The sequence below is a fragment of the Thrips palmi genome, unplaced genomic scaffold (genome assembly GCF_012932325.1).
Source record: "Thrips palmi isolate BJ-2018 unplaced genomic scaffold, TpBJ-2018v1 HiC_scaffold_10, whole genome shotgun sequence".
NCBI classification, from domain to species: domain Eukaryota; kingdom Metazoa; phylum Arthropoda; class Insecta; order Thysanoptera; family Thripidae; genus Thrips; species Thrips palmi.
The window spans coordinates 11,587,746-11,598,485 of record NW_023144621.1 but is presented as its reverse complement, the minus strand read 5'-3'; the positions used below and the strand labels follow the sequence as shown (position 1 = coordinate 11,598,485).

The following is a 10,740-nucleotide window of genomic DNA, read 5'->3' as shown; positions in this document are numbered from 1 at the left end:
GCGGTTGCGGTTGCTTAATACCGTCCTAAAAGAAAATTTATGTCATATGTCTTTGCATCCGATCTTGAATAATGATTAAAAATAAGATGAGAGGTAATACAAGAGAATGCTACTATTGTGAAGATTATAGTGATCCCTATAACGACAAAACATCCTTCGGAAAAACGTACAGATGAAATCACTACATTTTATAGAATCGAGTAAGAAATTAAATGAACTAATGTTCTCAGTTTCATTCATGAAAGGCTGTTGAAACATTCACTTTCCTCCCCGCGTGTAAACGGGACTTCCCTAAGCACCGCAGTTTTACTTAAGATTCACATTTAGCGGAGTGGTCAAACAATAATCACTAATTAGGCAAGTACTTAACCACCATTCAGGCTCACTGCGCACTCACCCGTAATCGACGAAAAAGAGTGGCCCATGGGGGGATCGAACCCACGACCTTCGCGTTATTAGCACGACGCTCTAACCAACTGAGCTAATGGGCCGACGAACACTGAGTAGACAGAGACTCTAACACAAGACTCTACTGCCGTGGGGTAGACACGGCGGGAGCGACATGCTAGAGCGTCGATACCCCCGCGCTGTAACGAGAGTCTGCGGTGAACGGGGTATTGCCAGTGTGTCCTGTGTGCTTCGACACAGCTTATCCGGAGTGGTCAGACTCGTCCTGACATCTGAAAGGCGACTAGGGGAGTCTCTGGGAGTGAACGAGAGACTGGCAGCTAAGAAACTGGAGAGAACGCGGTGGCTTACCGTACGTCCCAAAGTTCTCCATGCACCACGCTCAGCGTCGGGCCGAACTCTTGGTCGCACGGTGCTGCCTCAAGCCGGTCGTCGAAATGAGCTTTCTGGCTTCTGGAGGGGTCGCATAGCACGGCGGGTGCCTGACCACGAGCCCTAGATGAGCAAACCAAGTCGTTCTTCCTTTCCCAGCACCATGGTGTGCCATGGCTAGAGCCCTTCAGTAGCCAGAGCGTCGCACCACGCCCGTCGTCCCGTCGTCATGGCCGCGCCAAGGTCTCCCGCACATTTTGCTCTCTTCCACCACTTTCACTCTCGGCCCGCGTGCTTTCTTCCATCCTTGTCCCGTCTTCTTCGCGCCCAACTCGACGCATTGCGCCTCCGCGAGCCGGACTGCCGGACCGGGTGCACTCCCAAACAAGGCGGGGGTCAGAGGTGCCCGTCGAGCAGCCTCGCCGCCCGGCGTGCCCGGCGCTCAAAGCGGCCCGTCCCTCGCATCCTTCCCCAGGCTTGCAGGACACGGGAACGAAAGAAGAAACGGAAGGAGAGGGGCGGCAGAGTGGACCGCGTCCTGCTTGTGTTGCTTGTCCTGCTTGTCCGCCAATGGGTTTGGCGGCGGCGGCAACAACTGCCCGCGACAAGTCGCCGCTCGGCGGGATCGGCTCGGCCCGTCTGGACGGCCTGGCTGGACTCCGGACTGGACTGGCCGCGTCTGGAGCGGCTCCAGGTCCAGGCCGCTCCAGATCTCCCGGAACAGACGAGACAGGGACACCCGACGCGGCGGTGACGGCGACGGCGAGGCGGACGCAGCCGCGGGCTTGGTGCCCACCCCGGTGCCCCAAGCCGTCCGCCCCCCGCCCCGCCCCGCGTCGGTTTCTCTGGAGAAAGGGAAGGACACTGCATGGCTGATATTCTGCTTCCCGAATCGCGCAACAACACGCAATATGCACGCCAAGCCGCGCGGCACGGCGGCATGGCGTGGCGGCCACGGGCGCCAGGGGCGGAGCGCGGAGCAGGCGGGGCTCGAGGGGGGATTTCTGCTGCTTTCCCCCGTCGGGCTCCGCCGTTGCTCCGCGCTCCGCTTTGGGACTCGCCAGGGAAGTCCCAACACATCAGTCGGCCATGCCAGCCAGTGGCGCCGCCTGGAAGTGCCCTCGAAATCGCTTTACGGCCCATCGGCCCTAATAGTTATCGCCGGCGAGGAATCCGGACCGCTGCCGCCATACTGCCACCGCCGACAGCGGCGACGTCGCGGAAAAGACTTGCTTCACGACCTCCGAAAAGTGCTGCAAATGGCCCGTGCGTGGACTGCGTGGACTGCGTGGACGAGAGGTGAAAGTCTTACCGCCTAATAACCCCCACCCCTTTAACGACCCGGCCATGGCTGGCCATGGCCGCCACGGTGGAGGGCCGGGCCACTGCCGGCCGGCCGGGCAGCGCGCCGCGGACCACGGCGCCGACGGCGGTGCGTAAATACATACCGCCACCGCGTGCTCCGCGTGCTCCGCGTGCCGAGAAGGTGCACTCGGACGGCGCGGCGCAGTGCGGGCAGTGCAGGAGACTGTCTCTCTCGCACCAATACGGGACGTCCCGTGAGTGCGAGAGAGACGTACCGACGGCCGAGGAACCAGCAGGAACACGGCGGAGAGGGTGCCGCCGCACGACCGCCGCGGAACGCCGCGTCCACGGCGGCGCCGCGGCGAGTTGCGTAAGGAGCGCGTGCCGCCGGCGCCGGTTCGGTGCAGCAGTGCGGAGTGGAGTGCGGCGGGATTGCGAGGCTTTCGGGAACGGCAGCGGGACAACGGGACGGCGGCCTTGCGCGAGGGGAGGGGGAGGGGCGACCTTGGCCCTTGGCCCTCGGGAAGGTCAACCCTTTTTGTCCTCGCTGTAGTGACGATGGCTCGAACTCTTCTTTCGGACCCTTCCGGACTTTGGTTTTAAGGCTCAAGGCTGGATTTGTTTGAATCTCTGAAAGAGACTAGTGCACTTGTTACTCTATCCGATCGAGTCATGGTCCAAAAGTTTTTCATTGTGATACATGCCACGATGGGTAAATACTAAGGAGCCCAAGATCTCTTCAAAGCAGCACGCCCACGCCTCGGGTAGCCATTATTGGCCGGAAGTATGGAGGGTGGGGGGCTAGGCATTTGTGTTCCTGCCCGCTGCCTCGGGGTCCTCCCAGACTCGTGGACGGTGCCGGCGTGGGCGTACTTGAGGAGGACATGGCCCTAGGATGGGCCTTGGCCTCGCCGAGACTCACCTTGCCCAGGTCGCCGGGATGTTCCCCTCTTCCGTGGATCCCACGGCCCAGAGAGGGGGGAGGGGGCTTGGCGCCGCGCTCAGCTGTCGGGTGGGTAAAGGGGTGGCTGGAGGCACGCTGGAGGCACGCTGGAGGCACGCTTGGAGGGGCGTCGTTGCGCTTATCGTGGTGTGGCCGGCGGGGCCGCGGCTGCCTGCCCCAGCCAGTGAAAGTCCCCCCGTCTCCGCCCTGCCCCCTGCCGTCGCCCCGCCCCTCGCGTCCAGACTGGGCCCTACGCCCCACCCCGCCCCGCCACGCCGGTGCGGCCGCCACGCCGCGTTGGAGCGGTTTGGCCCCACACCGCCTTGGCGCCTTCCTGCCGTAATCGGCCGAGTGCCGCGCGCCGAGACGCCCACCGCGCCGGGACAGCCGCCGTCCGCGTCCGCGTCCGCGCCGTCCGCGCCCGTCGCCGCGTGCCGCTCGCCGTCCTGGGCCCGCCTGGACCTCTGGGACGCCAACGTCGCGGTCGGAGTGCGCGCGCCGCCATGCAGCGATAAGTGAACGGGGTGTGACTGGACTGCACCTCGCGGCGAGTCGCCGCCCTCAGGAAGTGCCACGCGACCTGCTTCGCCGCGAAGAGGGACAGCGCCGCGCAGCGCGCAGCATGGAGGAGCGACTGGGGTCGGCGCTGGCCTGGGCCACCGTGCTGCTGCTGCTCAGGGACCTCGCCGTCGACGCCCTGCCCCAGTACAACGCGTCGGCGTGGCAGGTTCGTAGTAGGGCGATCACGCGCGGCGCCGGTTTGCCGAACCTCGCGGGTGTTGTGCCGAGTAAGTGCCTCCAGTGCTGCAAGGACAGAGGCCCGCGCCGCTGACGCCCCGCTAATGTCCCGCTTACGCCCCGCCGTCGTTCCGGCTGGAACACCTGCATCATCATGGTGCGCGGCGCGCGGCGCAGCCCGGCTCGGAGAAGGTGGTGCCATCTTCATGCTCCATGCTTCATGCTTCATGCTGTGTGCAACACGTGCTAGTGCTAATTGTGTGTCCACGCTCCGAGGCGCCGCGACGCCTCCGTGTCCGGGAAAGGTAGCCGCGGCCCGCCGCCGCCAAGCCGCCAGGCCGCCACGCCGCCACCAAGTGCGTCAAGTGGGAGGGGCGGATAGGCGGGGCCGGGCGGGGCGCGCGTGCAGCCCAGCCCGCGTGTGTGTCAGTGATAATGAAAGTTACGACGGGCTCGCCGTAACCTGACGGACCCGGCGGACCCGGCGGACCCAGCGGACGGCGTGATGCGTGATGCGCGATGAATGTTACGCGCCGTGTCGGCGCCGTGTCGAAGCACTGACGGCGGCCCGCGCCATGGCGGAGTGGAAAGCCCGCGCCGCGCCGCCCGCCGTCGTGTGTCAATCACTCGGTCTGATCGGCCGCCTACCTGTGCGGCGATTCAGCAGTGTTTTGTCGCTCTGTCGCTCGCGCACTCCTACACCCACGGTCCGCTCCACGAGTGCGAGAGAGACGGAGCGACGAAACCAGTGTTCGGAATCAGCCCGCTGGACCTGAGTGACTGCCCGGTAAGCGACAAGTGCCCCAGCCTGACCAATCGCATTCCGAGCACAACTTCCTGGTTGCCCGGTCGCGTTGTCGCGTTCGGCGACTCGATTGACTCGAAGAGCATCGAGACCGACGAGAGAAATCACTGGGCCGGCATGCGCGTTGAACATTGCGCGCGTCATGCGCGGGCCGAAACGTGAGACGTTCGCAAGACAAGACAATCGAACTGATCGTCGGCGACGCGCTCGCGCCGGACGGTTGGTTGGATAGATGGATGGGCGGTGAGGGTGCCTCGACCGAGGGAGAGTCTCATTATTGTCTTGCGCGAAAACAATGCCATGATTGGGAGAAATTTGCGCGGTATATTCGGCGGCGCGTGCCTGCACCGCTGCGCGCGCGCGCGACGGGCACTTGGAGTGGTCATGACCCGCACTGCCCCACCCCGCCCTAAGGTCATATGGAAGATAGGTCTGCGCAATCTTCCATATGACCTTACCCCGCCCCGCCCCCGGGCTGGACGACAGCCTCCCTCGGATTCCCGTGCATTGCGCCACACCTACAACACTACAACACCCAATAAGCACGTACGTGTGGCGCGGTGCGGCCGCCGCCGCCGGCGACGCGTTGACAGAGTTATGCTTTAATAGAAAGTCAAGTCCCATACGATTTCACCCATCGGCAGTGGAAGCAAACGGTGTTACAGCAGCGCGGAGAGGTCCGGGGCGTCCGGGGCAGTCTGGGCGCGTGCCCTGCCCCTTTCCCCCTTCGCCTGGCCCTGGCCCGCCCGCACTTGCCAGCACTCGCACCGGTTCTGCGTCCTACTGCATCCAGAGGGACAGGCGGGCCGAGGCAGCCGGTCTCCAGAGAGCGGCGCCAATGGCATTACTTACGTTACGTCCTTTTCGTACGTCCTTTACGCACGTCCTTTACGTACACGTCCTTTACGCGCCCACCTGTCAGTCGGGGCGGCGCGCTGCGGCGCGGGGCGAGCGAGCATTGTGACGGCACCGTTGCATCAAACGGCGTCCTTGACAAAGTGGCGCGCGACCGCGCTGCACCCCACCTGCTTTCGCGGCGTCGCGTCGCTCGAAAGACGCCGCGACACGGCGGCCAGGCCGCGATGCCACACGATGCGGGGGCCGCGGGATGCGGGGGCCGCGGGGTGCGGGGGTCAAGGCCCGGCCGGGGGGGGGGGGCACTCAAGGAGGGAATTCCCACGTCTGCTGTTTGTGCTAATCCCAACTCCCTCGCGGCGCCCTGCAGGTGGACTCGCGGAGCAACGAGGTTGGCAGCGCGGGCCGCCAGTTCCGGCGAACGCGGGCCAACAGTTCCAGGCTGCTCTTCGACGACATCTTCTTCGGGGACTTCGAGGACGAGCGCGAGACCAGCGGGTCGTGCAACTGCAGTGAGTGTCCTTTCAGCCGTCGCTTCCCAAGCGCGTCTTTGGTTTTGTTTCTGTTTCTTCATTCATGTTGTTGTTGCCGCCAGACTGCGGGATCATCAACCAGGAGATCCGGATCGTGGGCGGCAGGCCCACTGGCGTGAACCGCTACCCCTGGGTGGTGCGCCTGGTGTACGACGGCCAGTTCCACTGCGGCGGCTCTCTGCTCAACGGCGACTACGTCCTTACGGCGGCGCACTGCGTCCGGAGGTAAAGACAAGGCACCGCGTCCGTCTCTCTCGCACTCACGGAACGTTCCGCCGACGGAGGCAACTGTTCCGAATCTGCAAAGAACGAGTTTCGCAAAATGTCGACTTTTTATTCCCATAAGCCTCGAACCTCCCGGCCGGAACCGCCACGGAATTCCGGCACACTGGTGGCAACGCCAACCCACTGTGCCAAACCCCAAGGGAAATCGTGAGGAGAAGAAAGAACTCTCGTGCGGCGCGTGGACGAACAGCCGTGCTTTTATTTTCAGTCCGAAAATAAGAGAGGTTTGAGCGTACGGTCACAAATAGAGATAGACTTGATTGAACGGAGGGGAATTGTGTACCCTACGTGCTTGCTTGTGCACTGTATAGATCATGTGACCTTGCGGAAAGCGGGGCGGGGCTGACTGAATCTCTCCTCCAAAAGCAGTTGTCACTGACCACGTACTACATGAGTGTCTTCTTGTCGAGACAGGTTGAAGAGGTCCAAGATCCGTGTGATCCTGGGCGACCACGACCAGTACGTGACGTCGGACGCCCCGGCCATCATGCGGGCCGTGTCTCTAGTCATCCGCCACCGGAACTTCGACGTCAACTCGTACAACCACGACATCGCCCTGCTGAAGCTGCGGAAGCCCGTCGAGTTCACCAAGCGCATCCGGCCTGTGTGCCTGCCGCAGCCCGGTACGTATCCTGGCCGTCGCCCACTCTCTACAAACTCAACAGTGTGCCAGTTTGTAGAGCTTCGGAAACCTCTACGGCGGCAGGCTGTGCTCTGGTCGGTACTTGAACCAGCGATCTTACTGCTTGACAGGCTTGGACCCGGCCGGGATGGCGGGCACGGTGGTGGGCTGGGGCCGCACGGAGGAAGGCGGCCAGCTGCCCGCCGTCATCCAGGAGGTGCAGGTGCCCATACTGACGCTGGCCGAGTGTCGTGCCTCCAAGTACCGCGCCTCCAGGATCACCCCCAACATGATGTGCGCCGGCAAGGGCACCCAGGACTCGTGCCAGGTATGCTACTCCCAGAAGTGAATGGGGTGTGGGTGGCGCACCAGGCCTACTCAGTATGTACTCAAGGCGTTTTCCCCTTTTCTGCTCCCCAGGGGGACAGTGGAGGGCCACTGATCGTGGGCACGGGCGAAGATGGCAGGAATCAAGTAGTCGGTACGTAAAGCAGTACAGTTCCTCGACTGTCCTGCTGCCCGGGGTTCGAATACCAGCCACCTGGGGCGTTCTTCTTCTCTTTTTGTCAAGGCCCTCTTCACTTATTTTCTGTGCTCTCGGCATGTTTGACTGTTTCAGGTATCGTGTCGTGGGGGGTGGGCTGCGGCCGGCCGGGATACCCGGGGGTGTACACTCGCGTCACCCGCTACCTGGACTGGGTGAAGACCAACATGAGGGACTCGTGTGTGTGTGTGAGATGATCGCGTGCTTGTGGAACTTACCACTGCGTGGCTTAAGTCGAAACGTAACCATGCAATGCACGGAATCAGACAAACAAAGGTCGTAAAACGAAATGTTATTATGGGCCCTGTGATTTTTCTCATACCTACGAACTCACCCTGGTAAGGTGGTAAAAAATAACTGTTGTTGTTTTGATCTCAAGAGTTAAGCATGGAAATTGATGTCATGAACGAGAGGAAGAAGACGACGAGACATGTTTGTATTTCTGCCCCTACAAATCCTGATTCGTTTTTGTTTATTTTATCGAGTTAAGGTCTACAAAACTTTTTCAAAAAAATAGACATTTTTTAGCTTGTAATTCAGTTAAGGGTAAGTTACCATTTTCAGACCAGTTCTTGTGATGATAACGTTACGCGTGTAAATGTTTTGTAATTATTTAACTTATGTGTACATGTACTTTTTAATATTAATTAATTTATTGTAATATAGCTAAGTTTACCAATAATTTATAAGAATATCAGTGTAATGCACTTTGTACAAAGCCAATGGACATACGGTGTACGGTTGCGTTATATTTCGCCGCCGATTGAATAAAGACAAGAAATGTGGGGCATTCCTAACAAACGACGATATGGAATTAATACTATGCTCAGTAACTTTCGATCAGCGTCCTATAAGGAGCGTGTGGGTACTCTGGTCATGCGGCGATTTCACTGCAGCTTTAAAAGACTGCAATGTTTCAAATTTTGCAAATAAATTCTCTCCTTACTGTACCCCCTGACAATAGTTCATCCATTCCACGCCCCATTTGATAATTTGGTCCGAAGTTGAGGTTCAAAAGGATGCGCGCGCTGTGTGACTTGCGACTTCCCTCCCTCGATCCGCTTCCTCGTCAGCTTGGCCACCACCACCACCACACAACACAACACAAAACAAAAGACAACGCAGGGTAGCCAACCTTTGCATGCAGAAAGAATTTTCATCGCATCGGTGTCCTGGCGGCTAGTACCTGCGTCCTGCTCCCTGCTCAACTAAAGATTTAAGTTGATTGCACCATCTGTAAACGCAGTAACTATTTCAAGTATGGTCAAACACACAATGCATTTTGTGCTGTTTTACTAGATCAAGCTAAATTTCACAACCATTACACGTGACGTATGACAAAACCTTCTGCTCGGGCTGTCTGCTTGAAGATGTTAATTAAAATAAACATTTCTTTTGCTGCGCAGTCACTATGGATCGAATGACAATACAGAAATACCTTAGAGAGAGCACTTTAGGATTTATTGGTGCAGGTCAAATGGCACAGGCTATAGCTGATGGTCTTGTGAAACAAGGTAATAATAGCTTTTAAAAGCCGTTGTTCAATATTAATTTGTATTTGCTCTTCAATCAATTTAATGTAACGTGAATGCTTTGCAGGCTTAATTATGCCTGGTGATATCTATGCTTCTGCTCCATCGGAGAGAAATTTGAGAAGTTGGAAAGAGAAAGGAATGAACGTAACTCATCGGAATGGTACTGCCGTTTAGTATTTATATGGGGATACTGCGGAAATTTTGTGCTGAAGATTATTATCCCTTATTTCATTACAGATGACATTGTGAAAAATTGTAAAACCATATTCTTAGCTGTCAAACCACAGTATTTGAATGAAGCACTGAGTGCAATCACACCAACTCTTGATAAAATCCCACGTCTGTTTGTGTCTGTCATTGCTGGGATTTCTTCAACAGCTCTGGAAGAGGTAAAATTTATCCAAAAACTTGCATGGTTTCATTACATTAACAGGACATAACATTTCTCTGGCGATGTTACAGGCTCTTTCCACACTAGTGCCTTCCTCTAGAGTTGTGAGAGTTATGCCCAATACTCCTCTTCGTGTGGGAGCAGGATGCTCAGGTACATTTTACATCAGTAATTTTTATCCTCCTGATTTTTTAAAATTTTAGTTTTTATTAAAATAGAAGAGTTTTTGTTTTGTTTTGCAGTCTTTTGTGGCGGATGCACGTCAGTTGATAGAGATACTGAAATTGTCAAAGGGTTGCTCTCAGAGCTTGGACTGTGTCTTGAGATTAAGGAGAGTATGATGAGTGGTGCAGGTGTCATTGCTGGATGTGGACCTGCATTTGTAAGTATAGAAATTTCCAAACATCAACAACCTTACACCTTTTCTTTTGAAAAATTTCGCAGCTTTATGGTGTTGGTGTTTATTTAGATGTACATGATGATTGAAGCAATTGCTGATGGTGGTGTCAATATGGGAGTACCTAGAGAAATGGCTCAACAACTAGCGGCACAGACTATGTTGGGTGCTGCTCAGATGGTTTTAAAGACAGGACAGCATCCTGGGCAGCTTAAAGATGAAGTATGTTCACCGGGTGGCAGCACCATAGCAGGTGTTCAAGCTCTTGAGAAGTGTGCTATAAGGTAAATTAAAATGAAGTGATGTATTATGGATCCCATCTTTATCAATCGTGTTTAAATTCCCTTTAATTCACCCTTACAGGTCTGCAATGATGGCAGCAGTAGAAGCTTCAACCTTGAGAAGTATAGAGCTTGGGAAGCGCAAGTGAATTACTATCAAGTAACCTAATAAGTTTGCCAGCTGAAGTACGTATATAGTTGCAGTAGGGCAAGATTGTGTGGATCTGATTTTCTATTTTAAACAAACATTCCGAGACCCTGATAGTTCTAGAAAATATCCACAAAACAGTTTCAGTCAGTCTGAGTCATCTGCATATTTCCCCTGCTGTGGATTTTGTTATTGACTGCTTTTTTAGATCTGATTTTTACAAGACATGTATATATTTCTTTTGTTTTAAGTTTGTTGTGTGCAATGAATCTCGTGATTATTACCAGCTGATATATTCCATTGTATTTATTTAAAACTCAAAGATCCTCTCAACGAGGCTAAAAATGTGATATTTTGTAACATGTAAGTAGAGTTGGTGAAGGCTGCTCCCGACACTTAGCTCTTCCTCAATTTGTAAAAACTGTAAAATTGTGACAACTGGAAGGCGAGTGCTCCCAATAAACTTCTACAGTTCAATGAGTTTCCAACAGCTTTTTCTCATTTTACTTATTTATTTTTACTGTAACTTGCCTCAACAGATGCAAGCCATCCCTAACAGATTTTCTTTCAATAACAAT

At 55.9% G+C, this 10,740-nt stretch overlaps 2 protein-coding genes and 1 non-coding gene across 7 annotated transcripts; 2 read left to right on the top strand and 1 right to left on the bottom strand.

Moving 5' to 3' along the window:
- Positions 1–417: 417 nt before the first annotated feature.
- Positions 418–491, bottom strand: Trnai-aau. The gene has a single exon. It is a non-coding gene; the product is annotated as a tRNA-Ile (tRNA).
- Positions 492–3,650: 3,159 nt separating this feature from the next.
- LOC117638968 (trypsin-1) lies at positions 3,651–8,383 on the top strand. The gene is made up of 7 exons (XM_034374223.1): positions 3,651–3,755; positions 5,797–5,938; positions 6,022–6,184; positions 6,659–6,867; positions 6,998–7,194; positions 7,287–7,347; positions 7,486–8,383. The coding sequence occupies exons 1-7, from the start codon at positions 3,651–3,653 to the stop codon at positions 7,605–7,607; spliced, it is 999 nt and encodes a 332-aa protein (XP_034230114.1). The 3' UTR covers positions 7,608–8,383.
- A 135-nt stretch (positions 8,384–8,518) lies between these two features.
- Positions 8,519–10,652, top strand: LOC117650876 (pyrroline-5-carboxylate reductase 3). 5 transcript variants are annotated; one of them, XM_034394498.1, is made up of 8 exons: positions 8,519–8,668; positions 8,817–8,924; positions 9,010–9,105; positions 9,183–9,334; positions 9,408–9,489; positions 9,558–9,718; positions 9,806–10,017; positions 10,097–10,652. In XM_034394498.1, the coding sequence occupies exons 2-8, from the start codon at positions 8,822–8,824 to the stop codon at positions 10,161–10,163; spliced, it is 873 nt and encodes a 290-aa protein (XP_034250389.1). In that variant the 5' UTR covers positions 8,519–8,668; positions 8,817–8,821; the 3' UTR covers positions 10,164–10,652. The 5 variants fall into 5 exon arrangements, with proteins under 5 accessions (XP_034250389.1, XP_034250426.1, XP_034250417.1 ...); XM_034394535.1 differs by having other exon boundaries at positions 8,521–8,668; positions 9,579–9,718; XM_034394526.1 differs by having other exon boundaries at positions 8,539–8,655.
- The last annotated feature ends 88 nt before the right edge of the window (positions 10,653–10,740 follow it).

Coding starts and splice junctions, on each gene's coding strand:
- LOC117638968 (XM_034374223.1), top strand. CDS start 3,651: ATGGAGGAGCGACTGGGGTCGGCGCTGGCCTGGGCCACCGTGCTGCTG. Junction 3,756..5,796: donor ACAACGCGTCGGCGTGGCAG/GTTCGTAGTAGG, acceptor GGCGCCCTGCAG/GTGGACTCGCGGAGCAACGA. Junction 6,185..6,658: donor GCGGCGCACTGCGTCCGGAG/GTAAAGACAAGG, acceptor TTGTCGAGACAG/GTTGAAGAGGTCCAAGATCC.
- LOC117650876 (XM_034394498.1), top strand. CDS start 8,822: ATGGATCGAATGACAATACAGAAATACCTTAGAGAGAGCACTTTAGGA. Junction 9,719..9,805: donor CTGGATGTGGACCTGCATTT/GTAAGTATAGAA, acceptor GTGTTTATTTAG/ATGTACATGATGATTGAAGC. Junction 10,018..10,096: donor CTTGAGAAGTGTGCTATAAG/GTAAATTAAAAT, acceptor TCACCCTTACAG/GTCTGCAATGATGGCAGCAG.